The 22,774-nt window shown below is 46.9% G+C and overlaps 1 protein-coding gene across 1 annotated transcript in view; it reads right to left on the bottom strand.

Annotated features, from left to right (window-relative positions):
* The window catches only part of LOC145348472 (zinc metalloproteinase-disintegrin-like protein H4 subunit A), a 564,739-nt gene that overhangs the window by 140,831 nt on the left and 401,134 nt on the right, over positions 1–22,774 (bottom strand). Inside the window, exons 16-17 of the mRNA XM_080196661.1 lie at positions 4,877–4,945; positions 3,697–3,717 (exon numbers count right to left, since the gene is read on the bottom strand). Coding sequence (XP_080052787.1) covers positions 3,697–3,717; positions 4,877–4,945 — 90 coding nt within the window. The remainder of the gene's footprint in view (positions 1–3,696; positions 3,718–4,876; positions 4,946–22,774) is intronic.

A 22,774-nucleotide genomic window follows, 5' to 3' on the forward strand; every position in this document is an offset into this window, starting at 1 on the left:
TTTTAATGTAATACTCTCCTTTACCTCCTTTGTTATCCACGGCTGATTATCTCTCCTCCTACAATCCTTTTTAACCATCGGAATAAATTTCTGCTGAGCACCAAGAAAGATCTCCTTAAAGATCCTCCACTGTTCCTCAGCAGACCTACCTCCCAATGTGCTCCCCCAATCAACATTCGCCAATTCTTCTCTCATCCTACCGTACTCCCCTCCGTTGAAACAAAGGACACATGTCCGGGAACCCACTTTCTCCTCCTCCATCTGCATCAGAAACTCCACCATACAATGATCACTCTTCCCAAGAGGATCCTTCACCACAAGGTCCCTAATTCTACCCGCCTCATTACATAACACCAGATCCAAGATAGCTCGCTCCCTCGTCGGCTCCAACACACACTGTTCAAGGAAACTATCCCGGCAGCATTCCAAGAACTCTTCCTCAAGCCCACCGCATCCAACATGGGTCGACCAATCAATATGCAGATTGAAATCCCCCATAATTATCGCCGTCCCATTCCTGCACGCTGCATTTATTTGCGCGTTAACAGCCCGCCCCACCTCCAGATCATTATTCGGGGGCCTATAGACGACACCCACCAGCGTCTTCCTCCCTTTGCTGTTCCTAATCTCCACCCACAACGATTCCACATTCTGCTCTTTGGCTCCTATATCTTCCCTTACTACCACCCTGATGCTATCTTTAATCAGCAGAGCTACCCCCCCCCCGCCTTTTTCCTCCCGCCTATCCTTCCTAAACACTTGATACCCCTGGACATTCAGCTCCCAGTCCCTGTCACCTTGCAGCCATGTCTCTGTAATGGCCACCAGATCATATCCATTTGTGCTGATCAGCGCCACCAGCTCATCCACTTTATTCCGAATGCTTCGTGCATTCAGATAAAGTGTCTTCATCCCAGCCTTCACCTGGACCCTATTTGCAGGAACGCTACCAACCATACTCATGTCCCCTACTCCCTTTATTATTGGGACATCCTTGGCCTCTTCCCTTACCTGTACCCTCTCCTTTACTTTAGACCCTGTAATTTCACCTACCCTCGCACCCTCCCCCCGCACTAATTAGTTTAAAGCCCTACCTACAGTCCTATTTACATGATTTGCCAGGACTCTGGTCCCAGCATGGTTCAGACCAACCCCATCCCACCTGAACAGGTCCCACCTCCCCCAATGCTGGTGCCAATGCCCCATAAATTCAAACCCATTCCTCCCACACCAATCCCTGAGCCACCCATTCACCTCTTTAATCCTATCTACCCTACGCCCGTCTGCACTCGGTTCAGGCAGTAGCCCAGAGATGACCACCTTGTCGGTTCTACTTTTTAATTCCATTCCCAGCTTTTCATACTCCCTCCCCAGATCCTCAGTTTGCATTTTGCCTACGTCGTTGGCACCCACATGTATCACAACGACCGGATTCTCACCCTCCCATTCCAGGTTCCTCTGCAGCCCAGATGCGACATCCTGGACCCGAGTACCAGGCAGACAACACACCCTTCTGTGTACCTTGTCATTGTGACAAAGGACAGTGTCAATACCCTTAACCCCACTATCCCCAATTACTACTACGTTCCTTATCACCTTCTCTTTGCCTATGTCCTGCTGCATTACTGTACTGTGTGCAGTTTGCTCACCAACCTCACCTCCCTCATTCTTGTCCACACTGGAAGCAAGAACCTCAAACCTGTTCTGCAGATTGAGAGGCTGAGGCATTTGATCCCCACCCTCCTTCCTCCGGTCCCCACCCTCCTCCCTCCTCTCCCCACCCTCCTCCCTCCTCTCCCCACCCTCCTCCCTCCTCTCCCCACCCTCCTCCCTCCTCTCCCCACCCTCCTCCCTCCTCTCCCCACCCTCCTCCCTCCTCTCCCCACCCTCCTCCCTCCTCTCCCCACCCTCCTCCCTCCTCTCCCCACCCTCCTCCCTCCTCTCCCCTCTCCCCACCCTCCTCCCTCCTCTCCCCACCCCCCCTTCCTCCTCTCCCCACCCCCCCTTCCTCCTCTCAGCAGCCCCCTCCTGTTCCTGACCCTTAGAGTTAGCCAGTCTAGGGGGGGATGGATGTCTCTTGCACCCCATTATCAATGTCACCCTCCCTCCCCCTGATGAGCCTCAGTGTCTGTAGCTCAGAGCCCAGCTCATCTACTTTGAGCTGGAGCTCCTCCAGCAACCTGCACTTACTGCAGACATGGTCACTGGGAAGGACCCTGGGGTCCACCAGCTCCCACATCATACAGAAACAGCACATCACATACCCCTCCATTATTCCCCTTTAGTAATACTAAGCACCGTTTTCGAGTCAAACTTACCTGGATCTTTTCTCCAAAGCCCTTTGATCCTAAGCCCTAACAGCTCACCCTGCTGCCCACTGTCTACAGCAGGCCTCCTTTTAAACCTAGAGCTGTTTGAAAAACTCCTTACCCACAAATCCCTGCGAGCCACTCCCTTTGTACTCTTAAAGCAGTAAACGCAAAAAAGCCCACGAAAATGATTTTAAATGATTTTAAAGGTTTTAAAAGGTAATCGCTTACCTTACTCAGTGCTCCTTCACTCCGCCCGCTCCAGCGAACAATAGGCTCTAATGCGAATAGGCTCTGCCCATAGTTTTTTAGTGAGATTCTAGTGCACTCTGCAGTGCACAGACTGTGGGAGATTCTTTTCGAAAGTCCCACTAAAAAAAAGTGGGATTGATTCTAGTTTTTATGCGAATTCAACACTTAGAATTTATTTGGGAGAATATGAGCTGCTGTGAGTGGGGAGAGATCATACAGGGAACAGAGAGAAAATCTGAGCATTGGGTATTATCATTCTGGGATCATTACTTGTTATGTTTGAGAGGTTTCCCAGGTAGGGTTTCTTACCTGGAGTAGTTGCAGTACTTTGTGGAAGATTTGTTTGAAGAGTTACACTGGCTGCTGTTACCTTAGATGATGTCACTGTGGAAAGTAAAGAAAAGAAGGCACGTTTGTTTTCTGCTTTTGAAACCAGGAAGACACTGCTTGAAGATGGAGAGTTTATTCAAAAGCGATTGATTTATCTGTAAATCCATATATTTATAAAATCAAAATACTCCAGATGTGGAAATCTGAAATTGAAACATTTCAGTCGTGGAAAAATCGAGGTCTGGCAGCATCCATCACCTTTCTCCCTCTCTTTAGCTCTGAGGAAGTCATAGGTACTGGCAACGAGGACAGAGAATTTGGCGCTCAGTCAAATCTCCGTTCACTGCAGCGGGACCAGAGAATCCTGCTGGTATAAATGGCCAGAATTTTCCAGATATTTAACCCTGTTTCCCACTCCACAGATGCTGCCGTATTTGGTGACTTTTTCCAGCATTTTCTGTTTTATTATTGTCACAAGCCAAGCCTAGGGTCAGAGTTGGACACATCAATTCCAAAGCAGGTCAGAGGCAGGCCCTAATTAGTAGAAAAAGTTTTCATGTCTTGAGCCTAATATTCAAGACAATTCATTATGAAAGTAAGGAGTCCCTAATATTTGATATCTCTCCAATCAGAAGGAATGCATGTCTGCAACTGGGAATTCTGAAAAAAGTGGAAATCTTACGATCCGACACAGGACAGACTTTTGGCAAGAATTCCCACAGCTCACCGAGGAGATCAATCAGCTCAAACATAACTACCATATTCCATTGCTTCTAGGTGTTGTGTCAGTAAACCAAATACTCACCAGAGAATATCATATCCATCGCTGTCAAAGGTTAAAAAGGAACTCAATCATCAAGGAGTCATATTGCAACCATGGCCAATAATTTCATAGGTATGAGCAGACTTTGAATTTCATATTTTCATTCAAGTTTCACCATTTGCCAGAGTGGGATTTGAACCCGGCTTCCCAAAGTGTTGCCTTTGTCTCTGTATTGCTGGCCTACTGACAATACAACTGTGCCACTGCCTCCTGTCTTGCTTCCAGTTCATGGGATAAATTTTCCAGTCCCATTCATCGTGCAAATCTTCATGCGTGGGTCGGACAATTTGACAAATCATTGAAAGGACCTCAAGCTGAAATTTCTGCTCTTGAGGAAGGTGGGACCAGAAAATTGTGCTATATATTTTGGCACGTACCTCTCTGAGTGCCCTTCTCTCATTGCACTCACCCCGAGCTCCTCTCTCATCGCCTGAAGACCCCTTCTACTCCTTTGTAAAAGTACCCAGCCAAGCTCACCAAACCCGCACCCACTGTGCCTCACCTCTGGCCTGGTCTCACTTCCCACAGGCCTGTCTCATGTTCCAACTACCCCACTCTGCTCTGGCAATGACCCTCATCACTGCCCAGGTCTCACTCACTGCCACCACACACCTTCACACTTCTTGCTGCTCCTGTAATCACAGATTGTCCCAGCAGCAAGTGTGTGAGACTGGCAGGCTGTGATTGGTGGAGCAATTCACAACAGAACCTATCATTTTCACTCAGAAGAGTGAATTTTCTTTGTTCTTTTCGGGGGTTTTAGTTCAGTCGGGCAGCATGGCTGGTGCAGGCTTGGAGGGCCAAAGGACCTGTTCCTGTGCTCTAATTCTTCTTTGAGATTTCACTCTAATGAATTGCCCTTGAGGTTGAATTTTCCAGGACTCTTTGTGGCTTTTCATGAGGGAGAGGGGGAAATTTATCCATTACTCTGAGTATTTTTAATGTTGTTCTCAAGGACAAGTTGTGAGGCTAATACACACCTGCCAGCTTACCAATTACATTCATATGAAAATAATCAGTGTAGACATCAATATTTTCAAAGTCAGTTTGAGATAAGGCAAAGTGTGGAAAGAGATCCTTCAGGGACTGGGAATACTGCACAGTAGAAAATATAATTTGTCACTTGTTAAATCTGAGCAGTTTATTGGGAAAGATTTCTTACCTGGAGTCTGACTGGTACCTTGTGAAAACTTGGAAGTAATGTCCATTACTTTTGCCTCAGAAGCTATGGCTGTGGAAAATAAAGAACAGAAATATCCTCAAAATGTAAAACTCAGGATTCATGCACTGGGGCATTAGGAGTCTGCGAGTCAGGCTGCGATTAGCATAGTAGTAAATTTGTCCTTCGGTATTCCTACCATCGCTCAATGGGCTGTAACCCCAGCATTGTATTCGGATGGCATCCCAAAGATGCAGTGGGGAATCTCTCTTAGAACTTTCAGCTCAAAGTTTGCAGGGAAATTGCTGAAAAGAACTAATTTCCAATGACAATTGCACTTCAGGGAGGAACCATCCAAAAATGAGATTTAAAAAAGATTTGTCAAGCATGATTTCCCGGGTGCTGTGAGGCAGCAGTGCTAACCAAAGTGTTCCCTTGCTGCCCACTTTGGGGGTTCAGATTTGAATCCCACCATTTCAAATGGTGGAATTTGAATTCAATTAAAAATATCTGGAATTAAGAATCTAGTGATGATCGTGAAACCATCTGGTTCACTCATGTCTTTTTTAAATCTCATTTTTGGATGTCATCCTCATGCTCTGGCCTAGATGTGGCTCCAGATCCAGAACAATATGGTTCACTCTTAACTGCCCTATGAAATGGCCTCACAGGCCATTTAGTCTGAGGGTAATTAGAGGTTCGAAATAACTGCTAGCCTGTCCAGCAACATCCACATCCCATGGATGAGAAAAAAAGATGCACCCTCAATTCCACATATAAAATGTGAAGAGAGATCATTTCGCGATTGTGGGCATTATATGGCAGATACCATTCATTCAATGCTTCTTAACATTTAAGAGGTTCGTTGGGGAGTTTAGAAATTGGATTGAGAAGTAGGAGTCGACATTACTTACATGAAGGCTGCCCAGTACTTGTGTGAAGCTCTGGTATGATCATTGTTGCCTCAGGTGATATAACTGTGGAAAATAAAGACCAGAAACAGTCTCAGTGAATGTGGACCCCTGTATTCATCCATTAACACACTGGTGAGTCAGGCTGAGATTAGGGTGTGAGGTGTAGAGCAAAGGGTAAACATTAGAAGATGTTGCATCACATGATTGAGTAACTGAAATCTGGAGGAAGGAGCGATTCCAACCTTATCGAGTTCTTAATATATGTATCATAGCTGTGAATGGAGTACTGCTCTTAACAGACTGGAGTATCGAGCATCTTGCTTTGCTTAACTGGACAAGCCACAAGGAACCTCAACTAGACTCTCAAACACATGAAAGAATATTAGTACTACGGGCTGAATTTTAATTCTTCACTGGAGTGTTTGAGTGTAGGTGAGGCCAGCAAATGCACACTCAGAAAGAATTACTATCTGTAACTTCCTCGTTCCCAATTATTGGATTTGGAGTGTCCCCCAAAGATGTGCTGGGGAGTTCCTAGAACATAGAACACAGAACATTCCAGCGCAGTACAGGCCCTTCGGCCCTCGATGTTGCACCGACCAGTGGAACCAATGTAATGACCCTCTAACCTAAACTATTCCAATGTTATCCATATGCCTATCCACTGACCATTTGAACGCCCTTAAAGTTGGCGAGTCCACAACTGCTGCAGGCAGGGCATTCCACGTCCTTACTACCCTCTGAGTAAAGAACCTACCTCTGACATCCGTCCTATAATTACCACCCCTTAATTTAAAGCTATGTCCCCTCGTGTTAGCCATCACCATCCAAGGTAAAAGGCTCTCACTGTCCACCCTATCCAATCCTCTGATCATCTTGTATGCCTCAATCAGATCACCTCGTAACCTTCTTCTCTCTAATAAAAATAACCTCAAGTCCCTCAGCCTTTCCTCATAAGACCTTCCCACCATACCAGGCAACATCCTGGTAAACCTCCTCTGCACCCTTTCCAATGCCTCCACATCTTTCTTATAATGCGGCGACCAGAACTGTACGCAATACTCCAAGTGCGGCCGCACCAGAGTTTTGTACAGTTGTAACATGACCTCACGGCTCCAAAATTCAATCCCTCTACCAATAAAAGCTAACACACCGTACGCCTTCTTAACAACCCTATCAACCTGGGTGCCAACTTTCAGGGAGCTATGCACATGTACCCCGAGATCTCTCTGCTCATCCACGCTACTAAGAGTCCTTCCATTAGCCCTATATTCTGTACCCCTGTTATTCTTACCAAAGTGAATCACCTCACACCTTTCCATATTAAACTCCATTTGCCACCTCTCGGCCCAGCTCTGCAGCTTATCTATGTCCTTCTGCAAACTGTAACATCCATCCTCACTGTCTACAACTCCTCCAACTGTGGTGTCATCAGCAAATTTACTAATCCATCCTTCTACACCCTCATCGAGGTCATTTATAAAAATGACAAACAGCATATATCCTCTCGGAAGGATATATGCAGCACTTGTCCAAATGTGCTAACTCCCCCAGGACATTTGTGCTGCGCTGGGAACCGTCAGACATAGCAATTGCAGTTGCTAACTTCAGACACTTCTGCCACTGCTGCACTAATTGTTGCTCTGAAAAAGATAAAATGAATATAATCACTTCTATTTTGAGTGTAACTATTGAAAATACCCAAACTGATCCCTGCACAGTCTCTCTCTAGACTCTATAGACCCATCAGGGACACTTACCTACTCCCGAGCCTGAAATTTTAAATGGGAGCTCTAAATTCACCAGCTTTACGAGAGCAAGTGCCATAACAAAGGGGCATGTCCTCTGTTACTGTGATTCATTGAGACTATAATGACACTGGAACAGTGACCCGCAGTGCTGCCAGGATCTCTTCCACCCAGAGTCAGAAAGATCAGGCATGAAAACACCAGTTCCAGAACAGCTTCTTCCCTGCTGCCATCAGGCTAATGAATGGACATACCTTGTATTGAGTTCATCGTTACACCATAACTCTGACTATGACACTACATTTTGCATCTTCTCCTTTCATTCTCTATGTACGGCATGCTTTGTCTGTACAGTGTGCAGGAAATAATACTTTTTACTGTATACCAATACATGTGACAATTATAAAGCAAATCAAAAGAAAAGTACTGAGGAAGCTTTGCACAGCTAAGCTCACGTTGGGAGCACTTGTACTCACGCTGCAGTTTGAACAAAGGGATACAAGAAATAAGAGCAGCATTAGACCATGTGGCCCATCAAACCTGTTCAATACGGTCATGGCTGAGCTAGAACTTCAACAACACTTTCCCATCCCTTCCTTTGAGACCAAAATTCTGCTGCTTTAAATGTGTTTAAATATTGCTGAAAAATGGGACATTCTGCTCAGACTTTCATCTTGCACTCATCATGGCAGTTGGTGTGTTTCACTTCACATCAAATGGGAAGAGATATTTACTGAGTTTGAACTCCTCTATTCCCAGGGATCCCACCACACACCATTATCTAATGAAAATGTGGCACCTTTAAAAACATGCTGAGCTGCTTTGGCAGATCTATATTGTGAGATACTCAGTGACTTGGCCAATTTCCACAAGCAGCACAAATGTCTGGTGGTGACATGAGGCCAGGAATAGGGGACACTGTCTGTAAGCCTGGAAAAGTGATTGGAATGAAAAAAAAAATTGGCAGATTTGCAGATAGTGTAGAGGATTGTCAGAGGATACATCAAGATGTAGACCAGTTGGAGACTTGGGTGGAGAAATGGCAGATGGTGTTTAATCCGGACAAGTGTGAGATAATGCATTTTGGAAGGTTCAATGCATTAGGAATTATACAGTAAATGGTAGAACCATTTGGAGTATTAACAGGCAGAGCGATCTGGGTGTACATGTCTACCCATCACTGAAAGTGGCAACGCAGTTGGATAAGGCAGTCAAGAAAGCATATGGTATGCTTGCCTTATCGGTCGAGGCATTCAGTTTAAAAATTGGCAGGTCATGTTGCAGCTGTACAGAACCTTAATCAGGTCTCATTTAGATTATTGTGCACAATTCTGGCTGCCAAACTACCAGAAGGGTATGGATGCTTTGGAGAGGGTACAGATAAAGTTTACCACAATGTTGCCTGGTCTGGACGGTATTAGCTATGAGGGAGAGATTGGATAAGTTCAGTTTGTTCTCATTGGAACAATGGAGATTGAGGGGTGACCTGATAGAGGTTTAGAAGACTATGAGTGGCATGGACAGCGTAGATAGTCAGATGCTCTTTAGAACATAGAAAACTACAGTACAAACAGGCCCTTCGGCCCACAAGTTGCGCTGATCATATCCCTACCTGTTAGGACTATCTATAACCCTCAATCCCATTAAATCCCACATACTCATCCAGAAGTCTCTTCAAAGACTCCAACGAGTTCGCCTCCACCACCACCGATGGCAGCCGATTCCACTCACCCACCACCCCCTGAGTGAAAAACTTACCCCGAACATCTCCTTTGTTCAAACTGCAGCGTGAGTACAAGTGCTCCCAACGTGAGCTTAGCTGTGCAAAGCTTCCTCAGTACTTTTCTTTTGATTTGCTTTATAATTGTCACATGTATTGGTATACAGTAAAAAGTATTATTTCCTGCACACTGTACAGACAAAGCATGCCGTACATAGAGAATGAAAGGAGAAGATGCAAAATGTAGTGTCATAGTCAGAGTTATGGTGTAACGATGAACTCAATACAAGGTATGTCCATTCATTAGCCTGATGGCAGCAGGGAAGAAGCTGTTCTGGAACTGGTGTTTTCATGCCTGATCTTTCTGACTCTGGGTGGAAGAGATCCTGGCAGCACTGCGGGTCACTGTTCCAGTGTCATTATAGTCTCAATGAATCACAGTAACAGAGGACATGCCCCTTTGTTATGGCACTTGCTCTCGTAAAGCTGGTGAATTTAGAGCTCCCATTTAAAATTTCAGGCTCGGGAGTAGGTAAGTGTCCCTGATGGGTCTATAGAGTCTAGAGAGAGACTGTGCAGGGATCAGTTTGGGTATTTTCAATAGTTACACTCAAAATAGAAGTGATTATATTCATTTTATCTTTTTCAGAGCAACAATTAGTGCAGCAGTGGCAGAAGTGTCTGAAGTTAGCAACTGCAATTGCTATGTCTGACGGTTCCCAGCGCAGCACAAATGTCCTGGGGGAGTTAGCACATTTGGACAAGTGCTGCATATATCCTTCCGAGAGGATATATGCTGTTTGTCATTTTTATAAATGACCTCGATGAGGGTGTAGAAGGATGGATTAGTAAATTTGCTGATGACACCACAGTTGGAGGAGTTGTAGACAGTGAAGATGTTTGGGGTACTCCCCAGCACCTTAAACCTATCTCCTCTCGTAGCGACCATTTCAGCCCTGGGAAATAGCCTCTGAGAATCCACCCGATCTATACCTCTCAACACCTTATAAACCTCTATCAGGTTGCCTCTCATCCTTCGTCTCTCCAGGGAGAAAAGACCGAGCTCCCTCAACCTATTCTCATAAGGCATGCCTCCCAATCCAGGCAACATCCTTGTAAATCTCCTCTGCACCCTCTCAATGGCTTCCACATCTTTCTTGTAGTGAGGCGACCAGAACTGCGCACAGTACTCCAAGTGGGGTCTGACAAGGGTCCTATAAAGTTGCAGCATTATCTCTCAACTCCTAAACTCAATCCCTCGATTAATGAAAGCCAGTACACCATACGCCTTCTTGACCACATCCTCCACCTGCGAGGCCAGTTTAAGAGTCCTATGGACCTGGACTCCAAGGTCCTTCTGATCCTCTACACTGCTAAGACTCTTACCCTTGATATTGTACTCCTTCATCACTTTGGACCTGCCAAAATGGACCACTACATGTTTATCTGCGTTGAAGTCCATCTGCCACTTCTCCGCCCAGTCTTGCATCCTATCAACGTCACGCTGCAACTTCTGACATCCCTCCAGACCATCTACAACACCATCAACCTTCGTATCGTCGGCAAACTTACTAACCCATCCCTCCACTTTCGAGGGGAAAGCTTGTGAGTTTACTATCAAATAAATTGCTTGGACTAAAACCTGGTGTTGTCAGACTTTTTACTGTGTTTACCCCAGTCCAACGCCGGCATCTCCACATCAGAACGACCTCCATGCAGAAAAAGACCCATCCACAACATTCTGCAGGCAAGCCAGTTCTGGATCCACAAGGCAACAGCCCCTTGGATTCCATGCCCTCCAAGTCTTGCATGGGGGACCTTATTGAACACTTTGCTGAAATCCATGTAAACCACGTCCACCGCTCTTCCTTCGTCAATGTGTTTAGTCACATTTTCAAAGAAGTCAACTAGGCTCGTAAGGCACGACCTGCCCTTGACAAAGCCGTGCTGACTATTACTGATCATTCTAAACTTCTCTAAATGCTCATAAATCTTGTCCCTCAGAATCCTCACCATCAACTTGTCAACCACTGAGGTTGGACTCACCGGTCGGTAATTTCCCGGGCTATCCCTATTCCCTTTCTTGAAAATAGGAACCACATCCGCAATCCTCCAATCTTCCGGAACCTCTCCTGTCTCCATCGACGACGCAAAGATCATCACCAGGGGCTCTGCAATCACTTCCCTCACCTCCCACAGTAACCTGGGGTACATCCCATCTGGTCCCGGTGACTTATCTATCTTGGTAGAATTCAAAAGTTCTAACACATCCTCTTCCTTAATATCCACATACTCAATCTTTTCCACCTGCTGCAAATCTGTGGCAAAATCTCCCAGATCAGTTTCCACCGTGAATACTGAGGCAAAGTACTCATTAAGCACCTCTGCCATTTCTTCTGGTTCCACACAGACTTTTCCCCCTTCACCTTTTATAGGTCCTATCCCTTCTCTTCTCATCCTTTTACTTTTCACGTATTTGTCGAACGCCTTGGGATTCTCCTTAATCTTACCCGCCAAGGCCTTCTCATGACCCCTTCTGGCTCTCCTAATTTCCTTTTTAAGCTCCTTTCTACAAGCCTTATACTCCTCTAGATCCTGAACATCTCTTAGCTCTCTGAACCTTTTATACACCTTTCTTTTCTTCCTGACCAGGTTCACCACAACCTTCGTGCACCACGGTTCCCGCGCCCTACCAAAACCTCCTTGTCTCATCGGAACGTTATCGTGCAGAGCTCCAGTCAAACATTCCTTGAATATCCGCCACCTTCCTTCAGTACTTTTCCCCAAGAACACCTCCTTCCAGTTTATTTGTCTAATTTCCTGCCTGATGTCATCATATTTCCCCTTACTCCAGACAAACACCTTCCTAGCCTGCCTGATCCTATCTCTTTCCAATGCTATCGTGAAGGAGATAGAATTATGATCTCCATCCCCGAGATGCTCTCCCACCGAGAGATCCGACACCTGTCCTGGTTCATTAGCCAGCACCAGGTCAAGTACAGCCTCTCCTCTCGTAGGCTTATCCACGTACTGTGTCAGGAAACCCTCCTGAACACACCTAACAAACTCCTCCCCATCCAAACCCCTTACCCTAGGGATATTCCAGTCGATGTTTGGGAAATTAAAGTCTCCCATCACGATAACTCTGTTATTTCTACATCTCTCTAGGATCTGTTTCCCTATCTGCACCTCAACTTCCCTGTCACTATTGGGCGGCCTATAGAAAACACTCAGCAAAGTTTTCGACCCTTTGCTGTTCCTAACTTCCACCCACAGAGACTCTGTAGACAGTCCCTCCACGGCATCCTCCTTCTCTGCAGCCATGACACTGTCCCTGACCAACAGTGCCACTCCACCACCTCATCTGCCTCCCTGTCCTTCCTGAAACATCTGAATCCCGACATCTGAAGTACCCAGTCCTGTCCCTGAGATATCCAAGTCTCTGTAATGGCCACCACATCACATTCCCAAGCAGCAATCCACGCCCTAAGCTCATCTACTTTGTTCACTACACTCCTGGCGTTAAAATAGACACACTTCAGACCCTCGGTGTGAGTGCTCCTTTCTCCATCACCCGTCTAACCTCCCTGTTCCACTGTCTACAGTCCTTCTCTATCTGCGAGCTAAACTCCTCGTTCTCAGTCACCTCACCTCAATTCCCTCTCCCCAACCTTTCTAGTTTAAAGTCCCCCCAGTAGCCCGAGCCAACCTTCCCACCAAGATATTGGTCCCCTTTCTTAGGGTTGAAAAGTCAAATACTAGGGGACATAGGTTTAGGATGCATGGGGAAAGGTTTAGAGGAGGTGTTGAGTTTTTACACAGAGGGTGACGAATGTCTGCAATGTGCTGCCTGGGGAGGGGGTGGGAGCAGGTATAATAGCAGCATTTGAGGGGCAACTAGACAAATACATGAATAGGATGGGACAGGAAGGATACGGACTCTGAAAGCGTATACAGTTCTAGTTTAGATAGGCATCATTATCGGCACAGGTTTGGATGGCCTGTTCCTGTGCTGTACTTTTCTTTGTTCTTTGTAATATTTATTCTTAAGCATGGTAATATTGACAAAACACACATATGTGCAGGTGCACATGTAAATATACAAAATACGAACGGGAGTTGCCTAGTAATCCAGAGAGCCAGAGTAATGCTCTGTGGACCTGGGTTTGAATCCCATCACAACAGATGGAGAAATTTGAATTCATAATTCTGAAATTAAGAAAATAACCTGAAGAAATCTAACAATCACCATGAAATCATTTTCAACGTCATAAAAACCCATTCCGTTTACTAAGGTCCTTTCAGGTAGGAAATCTGCTGTCCGTACTTGGTCTGATCCACTTGTGACCTTTTTTAGATTTATAAAGGGTAAGAGAGAGCAACTGTGGGCATTGGAATAAAATACTGGAGAAGTAGTGATGGGGAACAACGAAATGGCAGAGGAATTGAATAGGTGCTTTGCATCGGTCTTCATGGTGGAAGATGCCAGATACCAAAAATTCAAGAGATTCAGGGGCCAGGGGTGAGTACAAAGGAAAAAGAAACTGAAAGATCTGAAGGCGGATAAATCGCTTGGACCAGATGGACTACACCCTAGAGAAGTGAAGGAGATAGCTGAAGAGATTGTGGAGGCGTTGGTGGTGATCTTTCAGGAATCACTAGCGTTAGGGAGGGTCCCAAGAGACTGGAGAATCACTAATGTAACACACCTGTTTAAGGATGGATGCTGCAGCAGGCGACGGCGCAGAGGGACCTCGGGGTCCTTGTGCATGAGTCGCAAAAACCCAGCTTGCAGGTGCAGCAGGTGGTCAGGAAGGCGAATGGGATGCTGGCCTTCATAGCGAGGGGGATTGAATATAAAAGTAGGGAGGTCTTGCTGCAGCTGTATAGGGCATTGGTGAGGCCGCAGCTGGAGTACTGTGTGCAGTTTTGGGCGCCGCACCTGCGCAAGGATATTTTGGCCCTGGAGGGAGTGCAGAGGAGGTTTACTAGGCTGATACCGGAGTTGAGGGGGTTGAGCTATGAGGAGAGGCTGAATAAACTAGGCTTGTACTCGTTAGAGTTTAGAAGAATGAGGGGAGATCTCATTGAGACGTATAAGATGATGAATGGGATGGATAGGATAGAGGTGGAGAGACTCTTCCCGCTCAAAAAAGACAGTAGGACTAGGGGGCACAGCCTCAAGATAAAGGGGAGGCGGTTTAGAATGGAGTTGAGGAGGAACTTCTTCACTCAAAGGGTGGTGAATCTCTGGAATTCTCTGCCCGTTGAAGTGGTGGAGGCTGCCTCGCTAAATATTTTTAAGACGCGGGTTGATGGGTTTTTGATAAGAGAGGGGATTAAGGGTTATGGGGAGAGGGCGGGAATGTGGAACTGAGCCACAACAGATCAGCCATGATCTTATTGAATGGTGGGGCAGGCTCGAAGGGCTGGATGGCCTACTCCTGCTCCTATTTCTTATGTTCTTATGTTCTCATGTTCTTATGTCCTCTGACACCACCCCGAGTCTAGGAAAGACTGAAAGATTATGGCCAGCGCTCCTGCAATTTCTGCTCTCACTTTCTTCGGTAACCTCAAACGCATCTTTTCCAGCCCTGGTGCCTTGTCAACTTCAAGTACTTACAGTTTATCCAATACCTCCTGCTTATCAATTCTGAACCCTTCTGGTGACAGTGTTTCCTGCTCTGCTATGCGCCCCTGTGTGACATCTGCTTTCTTGGTAAATTCAGATGCAAAGTATTCATTTAACATCACTGCCACCCTGTGTAAATTCCCTTTGAGGTCCCTAATTGGCCCTACTCTGCCTATTATCACTCTTTTACTCTTTACATGTGTGCAAATCACCTCGGGGTTGCCCTTTATGATGGCTGCCAGTCTTCTTCCATGATCACTTTTCTTGCTTGCTTCATCACTTGTTCTCTGGGCCTTCAATATTCAACATGATTCTCTAATGGATTTTCAACCTGACACCTGTCATAACTTTTCATCTTTATCTTAATTTGTGTCTGCTTTTCCATCCAGGGAGCATTGGATTTGATAGAAACCATGTGCGGAGGTACAGGGTAAAGACAGGGGAAAGGCACAAAGTCATGATGCTCATTTTGAGAGCCAATGTAGACACAATATATCAATCACCTACTTCTGCCCCATAAAAATTCTTAATTTTTTTGTGCCCCACCTTTTCCTTCGGAGGGAATATACCTTGACTGTGTCTGAATCATTTCTTCTCTGAAGATATTGTGTATAGTTTGATTTCTTAACTTAAAGGTGAAATATTCTTTCATTGAGGATGTTCAGGGAAGATGAACAAGGTTTATTTCTGGAATATCAGGGTTGACCTATTGCTACAGTCACAATTATGTTATTGCTGAGCAGTCAGACCCGAGAATGAACATAGAACGCAGAACACTACAGCGCAAACAGGCCCTTCGGCCCACAAGTTGCACCGATCATATCCATACCTACCAAGACATAGAACTATCTGTAACTCCCAATGCCATAAAACCCCATATACTCATCCAGAAGTCTTTTAAAAGACCCCAGCGAGTTCTTTTTGAACTCAACTTCTCAAATATAAAAATCTTTCATGATTTTATATTCTATGTGAAATTGCATGGATGGGATTCCTTCTGTGTTAAAACCCACACGACCTGGAAGTAATTTTACAAGGGGCAGACAGAGCCTCAGAGGGGGGAGTATGCCCTTCCCCCAGTTAAGGCCCTTGAGTGGCAGGCAATGGAAAAGTATAAAAACTTGTATCTTAGGAGGCGAATGGGGGGGTTGGGGGAGAGGTGATATTCACAAAAAGCCTACTTTGCTCCCAGGACCACAATCTCCCCTGGTTGCAGCGCCCATCCCCCCTTTCATCCCCAGTTGCTCCACTGTCCCATACCATCTCCTTGCTGAGACCAATTTTCTGGCCTGCATGTTCTAACACGTTGTCCCAGGCATGTCTCTTCAGGCCATGACAGTACTGTATCTAAAGGGCCTGAAGAGCTGCTGGCCAATCAGGTTCCTCAACATGACAGACGGACAGTCCTGTCTGAGACCAATTAATGTTCATTATGGCTTGGACCCCACTAGATGTACAACACAGAGGGTGGTGGGTACCTGGAACTCGCTACCAGGGGAGGAAGTGGAAGCAGATACGATTTAATTTTTAAGGGCCGTCTTTACAACAAAAGAACATGAGAACATAAGAAATAGGAGCAGGAGTAGGCCATCTAGCCCTTCGAGCCTGCCCCGCCATTCAATAAGATCATGGCTGATCTGTCGTGGCTCAGTTCCACATTCCCGCCCTCTCCCCATAACCCTTAATCCCCTCTCTTATCAAAAACCCATCAACCCGCGTCTTAAAAATATTTAGCAAGGCAGCCTCCACCACTTCAACGGGCAGAGAATTCCAGAGATTCACCACCCTTTGAGTGAAGAAGTTCCTCCTCAACTCCGATCTAAACTGTCCCCCCCTTATCTTGAGGCTGTGCCCTCTAGTCCTGCTATCCTTTCTAAGCGGGAAGAATCTCTCTACCTCTATCCTATCCATCCCCTTCATTATCTTATACATCTCTATAAGATCCCCCCTCATCCTTCTAAACTCCAACGAGTACAGACCCAGTCTATTCAATCTCTCCTCATAGTCCAACCCCCTCATCTCCGGTATCAGCTTTGTGAACCTCCTCTGCACTCCCTCCAAGGCCAATATATCCTTTCGCAAGTGCGGTGACCAAAACTGCACACAGTACTCCAGCTGCGGCCTCACCAGTGCCCTATACAGTTGCAGCAAGACCTCCCTGCTTTTATATTCAATCCCCCTCGCTATAAAGGCCAACATCCCATTCGCCTTCTTGATCACCTGCTGCACCTGCAGACTGGGTTTGTGCAATTCGTACACAAGGACCCCCATGTCCCTCTGCACTGTAGCATGCTGCAGCTTTTCGCCTTTTAAATAATAATTCCTCCTACTATTATTTCTCCCAAAGTGGATAACCTCACACTTGCTAACATTGTACTCCAACTGCCAGGTCCTCGCCCACTCACTCAGCCTATCCAGGTCTCTCTGCAGACTTTCCACACCCTCCATGCAATTTGCTTTTCCACTTATCTTTGTGTCATCAGCAAATTAGAACATAAGAACATAAGAAATAGGAGCAGGAGTAGGCCATCTAGCCCTTCGAGCCTGCCCCGCCATTCAGTAAGATCATGGCTGATCTGTTGTGGCTCAGTTCCACTTTCCCGCCCTCTCCCCATAACCCTTAATCCCCTCTCTTATCAAAAACCCATCAACCCGCTTCTTAAAAATATTTAGCGAGGCAGCCTCCACCACTTCAACGGGCAGAGAATTCCAGAGATTCACCACCCTTTGAGTGAAGAAGTTCCTCCTCAACTCCGTTCTAAACCGCCCCCCCTTTATCTTGAGGCTGTGCCCCCTAGTCCTACTGTCTTTTTTGAGCGGGAAGAGTCTCTCCACCTCTATCCTATCCATCCCATTCATCATCTTATACGTCTCAATGAGATCTCCCCTCATTCTTCTAAACTCCAACGAGTACAAGCCTAGTTTATTCAGCCTCTCCTCATAGCTCAATCCCCTCAACTCCGGCATCAGCCTAGTAAACCTCCTCTGCACTCCCTCCAAGGCCAAAATATCCTGGCGCAGGTGCGGCGCCCAAAACTGCACACAGTACTCCAGCTGCGGCCTCACCAATGCCCTATACAGCTGCAGCAAGACCTCCCTACTTTTATATTCAATCCCCCTCGCTATGAAGGCCAGCATTTTGTCACCCTGCACTCAGCCCCCTCCTCCAGATCATCTATATAAATGGTAAATAGCTGAGGCCACAGCACCGATCCCTGCGGCACTCCACTAGTCACCAACCGCCAACCAGAATAGCACCCATTGACACCAACTCTCTGCTTCCTATTAGACAACCAATCCTCTATCCACGCTAACACGTGGATTGTAGGTCTGTTGTAGGTAAAATGTTAGAATCCGTCATCAAGGAGGAAATAGCGAGGCATCACAGTAGTGCAGAGGGAGGACGATATGGAAGAGACAGGGATTGAGTCACTGGGGGTGGAGTTGAGGAATAAAAAGGGAGAGATCACATTGCTAGGGGTGTACTACAGGCCACCCAACAGCCCGAGGTCAGTGGAGGAAGGCATTTGCAGGGGCATTTTGGACAGGTGCAGGAAGAATAGAGTGGCTGTAGTGGGTGACTTTAATCTTCCTGGAGTGAATTGGAGGGGGCCCAGAGCTGGGGGTACGGAGGGAGAGGAGTTTGTGAAATGTGTTTTGGAAGGGTCTCTAGAGCAGTATGTAACTAGTCCGACTAGGGGAGGGGCTATACTGGATTTAGTGTTGGGAAACGAGCCGGGGCAGGTGGGAGAGGTAGAGGTAGGCGAACATGTGGCGAACAGTGACCACAAGTCCGTCTACTTTAGGATAAAAATGGAAAGGGATGAGTGCCGGCCGAACGGGAGTGTGGTGAACTGGGGAAAGGCGAGCTATGGCAGGATTAGGAGGGAGCTGCAGGACACTGATTGGGAGGGACTGTTAGCTGGCAAGTCCACGGTTGGCAAGTGGGAGGCTTTTAAGGGCAAAATGAAATGGTTGCAGGGGAGGTATGTTCCGGTTAAGCGGAAGGATGGGAAAGGTAGGATTAGAGAGCCGTGGATTACAGGGGGTATTGAAGACTTGGTCAGGAAGAAGAGGGAGGCGTACGTTAGGTCAAAACGACTGGGTACGGAGAGTGCACTGGAGGAATATAGAGTGAGTAGGAGGGAGCTAAAAAGGGGAATTAGAAGGGCGAAGAGAGGGCATGAGATGGCTTTGGCTGGTAGGATTAAGGAAAATCCAAAGGCATTTTATTCCTATATTAGGAGCAAGAGAGTAGTTAGAGGGAAAATTGGTCCTCTTAGGGACAAGAGTGGGGAGATATGTATTGAGTCGGAGGGAATGGGGGAGCTCCTGAATGAATACTTTGCGTCGGTATTCACGAAGGAGAGGGGTTCGGAATCGTGCGGTCTCTTAGAGGGAGCTGAGGATCAGTTGCAGGAAATATCTATTACGAGGGAGGAAGTGCTAGTGCTTTTAGGTAGCGTAAGGACGGATAAAGCTCCGGGGCCTGATAGTATTTATCCCAGGCTGCTTAGGGAGGTGAAAGATGAAATTGCTGGGCCTCTGATGCAAATCTTTGTCTCTTCTTTGGACACAGGTGAGGTCCCAGAAGACTGGAGGGTAGCTAATGTGGTACCGCTGTTTAAAAAAGGTAGTAGGGATAACCCTGGAAATTATAGACCAGTGAGTTTGACATCGGTGGTAGGGAAATTAATGGAAAAAATACTTAGGAGTAGGATGTATGAGCAATTGGAGCGTTGCGGTCTGATTAGGGATACGCAACATGGCTTTGTTCAGGGGAGGTCTTGCCTTACGAATCTGGTGGAATTTTTTGAGGAGGTGACAAAAACGGTTGACGATGGGAGAGCCGTTGATGTCATCTATATGGATTTCAGTAAGGCGTTTGACAAAGTCCCTCATGGTAGGCTGGTAGAAAAGGTTAAGGCACATGGGATACGAGGTCAGGTAGCTAGGTGGATTGAGAACTGGCTGGGTAACAGGAGACAGAGGGTAGTTGTTGAGGGGACCTTTTTGGGCTGGAGGCCAGTGACCAGTGGTGTGCCGCAGGGCTCAGTACTGGGACCTCTCCTCTTTGTAGTCTACATAAATGACTTGGAAGAGAGTGTGGGTGGTGTGATCAGCAAGTTTGCTGATGACACCAAGATAGCAGGGTTGGCGGGTACTGAAGTGGAATGTCAGGTGATACAACAGGATATAGATAGGTTGGTGCATTGGGCAGATAGGTGGCAGATGGAATTTAATCCTGACAAATGCGAGGTGATGCATTTTGGAAGGAATAATGCAGAGAGGAGTTACGTGATAAAAGGTAGACAGATTAGGAGTATAGAAATACAGAGGGACCTGGGAGTGCAGGCTCACAAGTCTATGAAGGTTGCGACACAAGTGGAGAAGGTTGTTAGGAAGGCTTATGGAATGCTAGCCTTTATAGGAAGGGGTATAGAGTATAAGAGCTGTCGTCTAATGCTTCAGTTGTATAGAACATTGGTTAGACCGCATTTGGAGTACTGCGTCCAGTTCTGGTCACCTTACTACCGGAAGGACGTGGAGTCTCTGGAAAGGGTGCAGAGGAGGTTTACCAGGATGTTGCCTGGCATGGAGGGGCTGGGTTACGAGGAAAGGTTAGAGAAACTGGGACTATTCTCCTTGGAAAGACGGAGATTGAGGGGGGACATGATAGAGGTATATAAGATACTGAAGGGAATAGACAGAGTCAATAGTGAGAGACTGCTCCCTAGACTGGGTACAAATACGAGAGGACATGATTTAAGGGTGAGGGGGGAGAGGTATAATTTGGATATGAGAGGAAGGTTCTTTACGCAGAGAGTTGTGGGGGTATGGAACGCGCTACCGAGTAGGGTGGTGGAGGCGGGAACGTTGGACTCGTTTAAGGTTCAGTTAGACAGACACATGAGTGAAACGAGGATGGAGGGTTATGGTAGGGGCTATTAAATAAGGGTTAGAACCTCGGGAGACACCGGAAAGGCAGGCTTGTAAGTTAACGTTTTTGTCTTTTTATTCCGCAGGTGGAGGTCCACCCTGTTGTCAAACGAGGGGCATGCACACGGTGGGTCGTGCGTGGGCTACTCTTGGAGGTTCCGGGAGTGGCCTAGTACTTCGTGTCGGTGTGTGTGCTTGATCCTGGACCGGTAGACGGGCGCCGCAACAGCTCAGTGACTATCACTGCTAGCTGTGCAGATACATGGATTTGGGCCTGTGTCTGTGGGAGTTTGCGCATTCTCCCTGTGGTTGCGTGGGTTTCCTCCGGGCGCTCCGGTTTCCTCCCACACCCCAAAGATGTGCTCTTAGGCTGATTGGTTTTACCAAATTGACACTATTCTCCCCTGAATCTGACTAAGTCAGGGGTTCTATTTGTAGATACGTAGGGTAGAATAGGTGTAGGGTGATGCGGTGGCGCGGGCTCGTTGGGCCGAAGGGCCTGTTTCCCGTGCTGGGTTGTTCTTTGTTCTTTGTTCTTTATCTTGAAGGGAATTGCTTGATAGAGCAGACGCAACACGGTTTCATTAAAGGGAAGTCGTGTCTGACAAATTTACTGGAGTTCTATGAGGATGTGTCTAGGGCAGTGGATAGAGGAGAGCCGGTGGATGTGGTCTTTCTGGATTTTCAGAAGGCGTTTGACAAGGTACCTCACAAGAGGTTATTGCAGAAGGTCGAGGGACATGGAGTTGGGGGTAGGGTGTTCGCGTGGATAGAGGATTGGTTGTCAAATAGGAGGCAGAGAGTGGGGGTCAATGGGTGCTATTCGGATTGGCGGTTGGTGACTAGTGGGGTGCCCCAGGGGTCGGTGCTGGGGCCTCAGCTATTTACCATTTATATAGATGATCTGGAGGAGGGAACCGAGTGTAGGGTGTCGAAATTTGCTGCTGACACCAAGATTGGGGGAACGGCAAATTGTGCGGAGGGTGTGGAGAGTGTGCAGAAGGATCTAGATAGGCTGGGCGAATGGGCCAGGAAATGGCAAATGGAATTTAATGTTGGCAAGTGTGAGGTGGTCCACTTTGGTAGGAAGAATGGTAGGAAGGACTATTACTTACGTGGCGAAAAACTGCAGCAGGCGACGGTGCAGAGGGACCTCGGGGTCCTTGTGCATGAGTCGCAAAAACCCAGCCTGCAGGTGCAGCAGGTGGTCAGGAAGGTGAATGGGATGCTGGCCTTCATAGCGAGGGGGATTGAATATAAAAGTAGGGAGGTCTTGCTGCAGCTGTATAGGGCACTGGTGAGGCCGCAGCTGGAGTACTGTGTGCAGTTTTGGTCGCCGCACTTACGCAAGGATATTTTGGCCTTGGAGGGAGTGCAGAGGAGGTTTACTAGGCTGATACTGGAGTTGAGGGGGTTGAACTATGAGGAGAAGCTGAATAAACTAGGCTTGTACTCGTTAGAGTTTAGAAGAATGAGGGGAGATCTCATTGAGACGTATAAGATGATGAATGGGATGGATAGGATAGAGGTGGAGAGACTCTTCCCGCTCAGAAAGGATAGTAGGACTAGGGGGCACAGCCTCAAGATAAAGGGGGGGTGGTTTAGAACGGAGTTGAGGAGGAACTTCTTCACTCAAAGGGTGGTGAATCTCTGGAATTCTCTGCCCGTTGAAGTGGTGGAGGCTGCCTCACTCAATATTTTTAAGAAGCGGGTTGATGGGTTTTTGATAAGAGAGGGGATTAAGGGTTATGGGGAGAGGGTGGGAAAGTGGAACTGAGCCACGACAGATCAGCCATGATCTTATTGAATGGCGGGGCAGGCTCGAAGGGCTAGATGGCCTACTCCTGCTCCTATTTCTTATGTTCTTATGTAACACCTTACCCCCAACTCCATGCACCCTAACCTTCTGCAGCAACCTTTTGTGAGGCGCCTTATCAAACGCCTTCT

Source organism: Carcharhinus amblyrhynchos, chromosome 1, assembly GCF_965287045.1.
Source record: "Carcharhinus amblyrhynchos chromosome 1, sCarAmb.v2.hapA, whole genome shotgun sequence".
Lineage (NCBI taxonomy): Eukaryota > Metazoa > Chordata > Chondrichthyes > Carcharhiniformes > Carcharhinidae > Carcharhinus > Carcharhinus amblyrhynchos.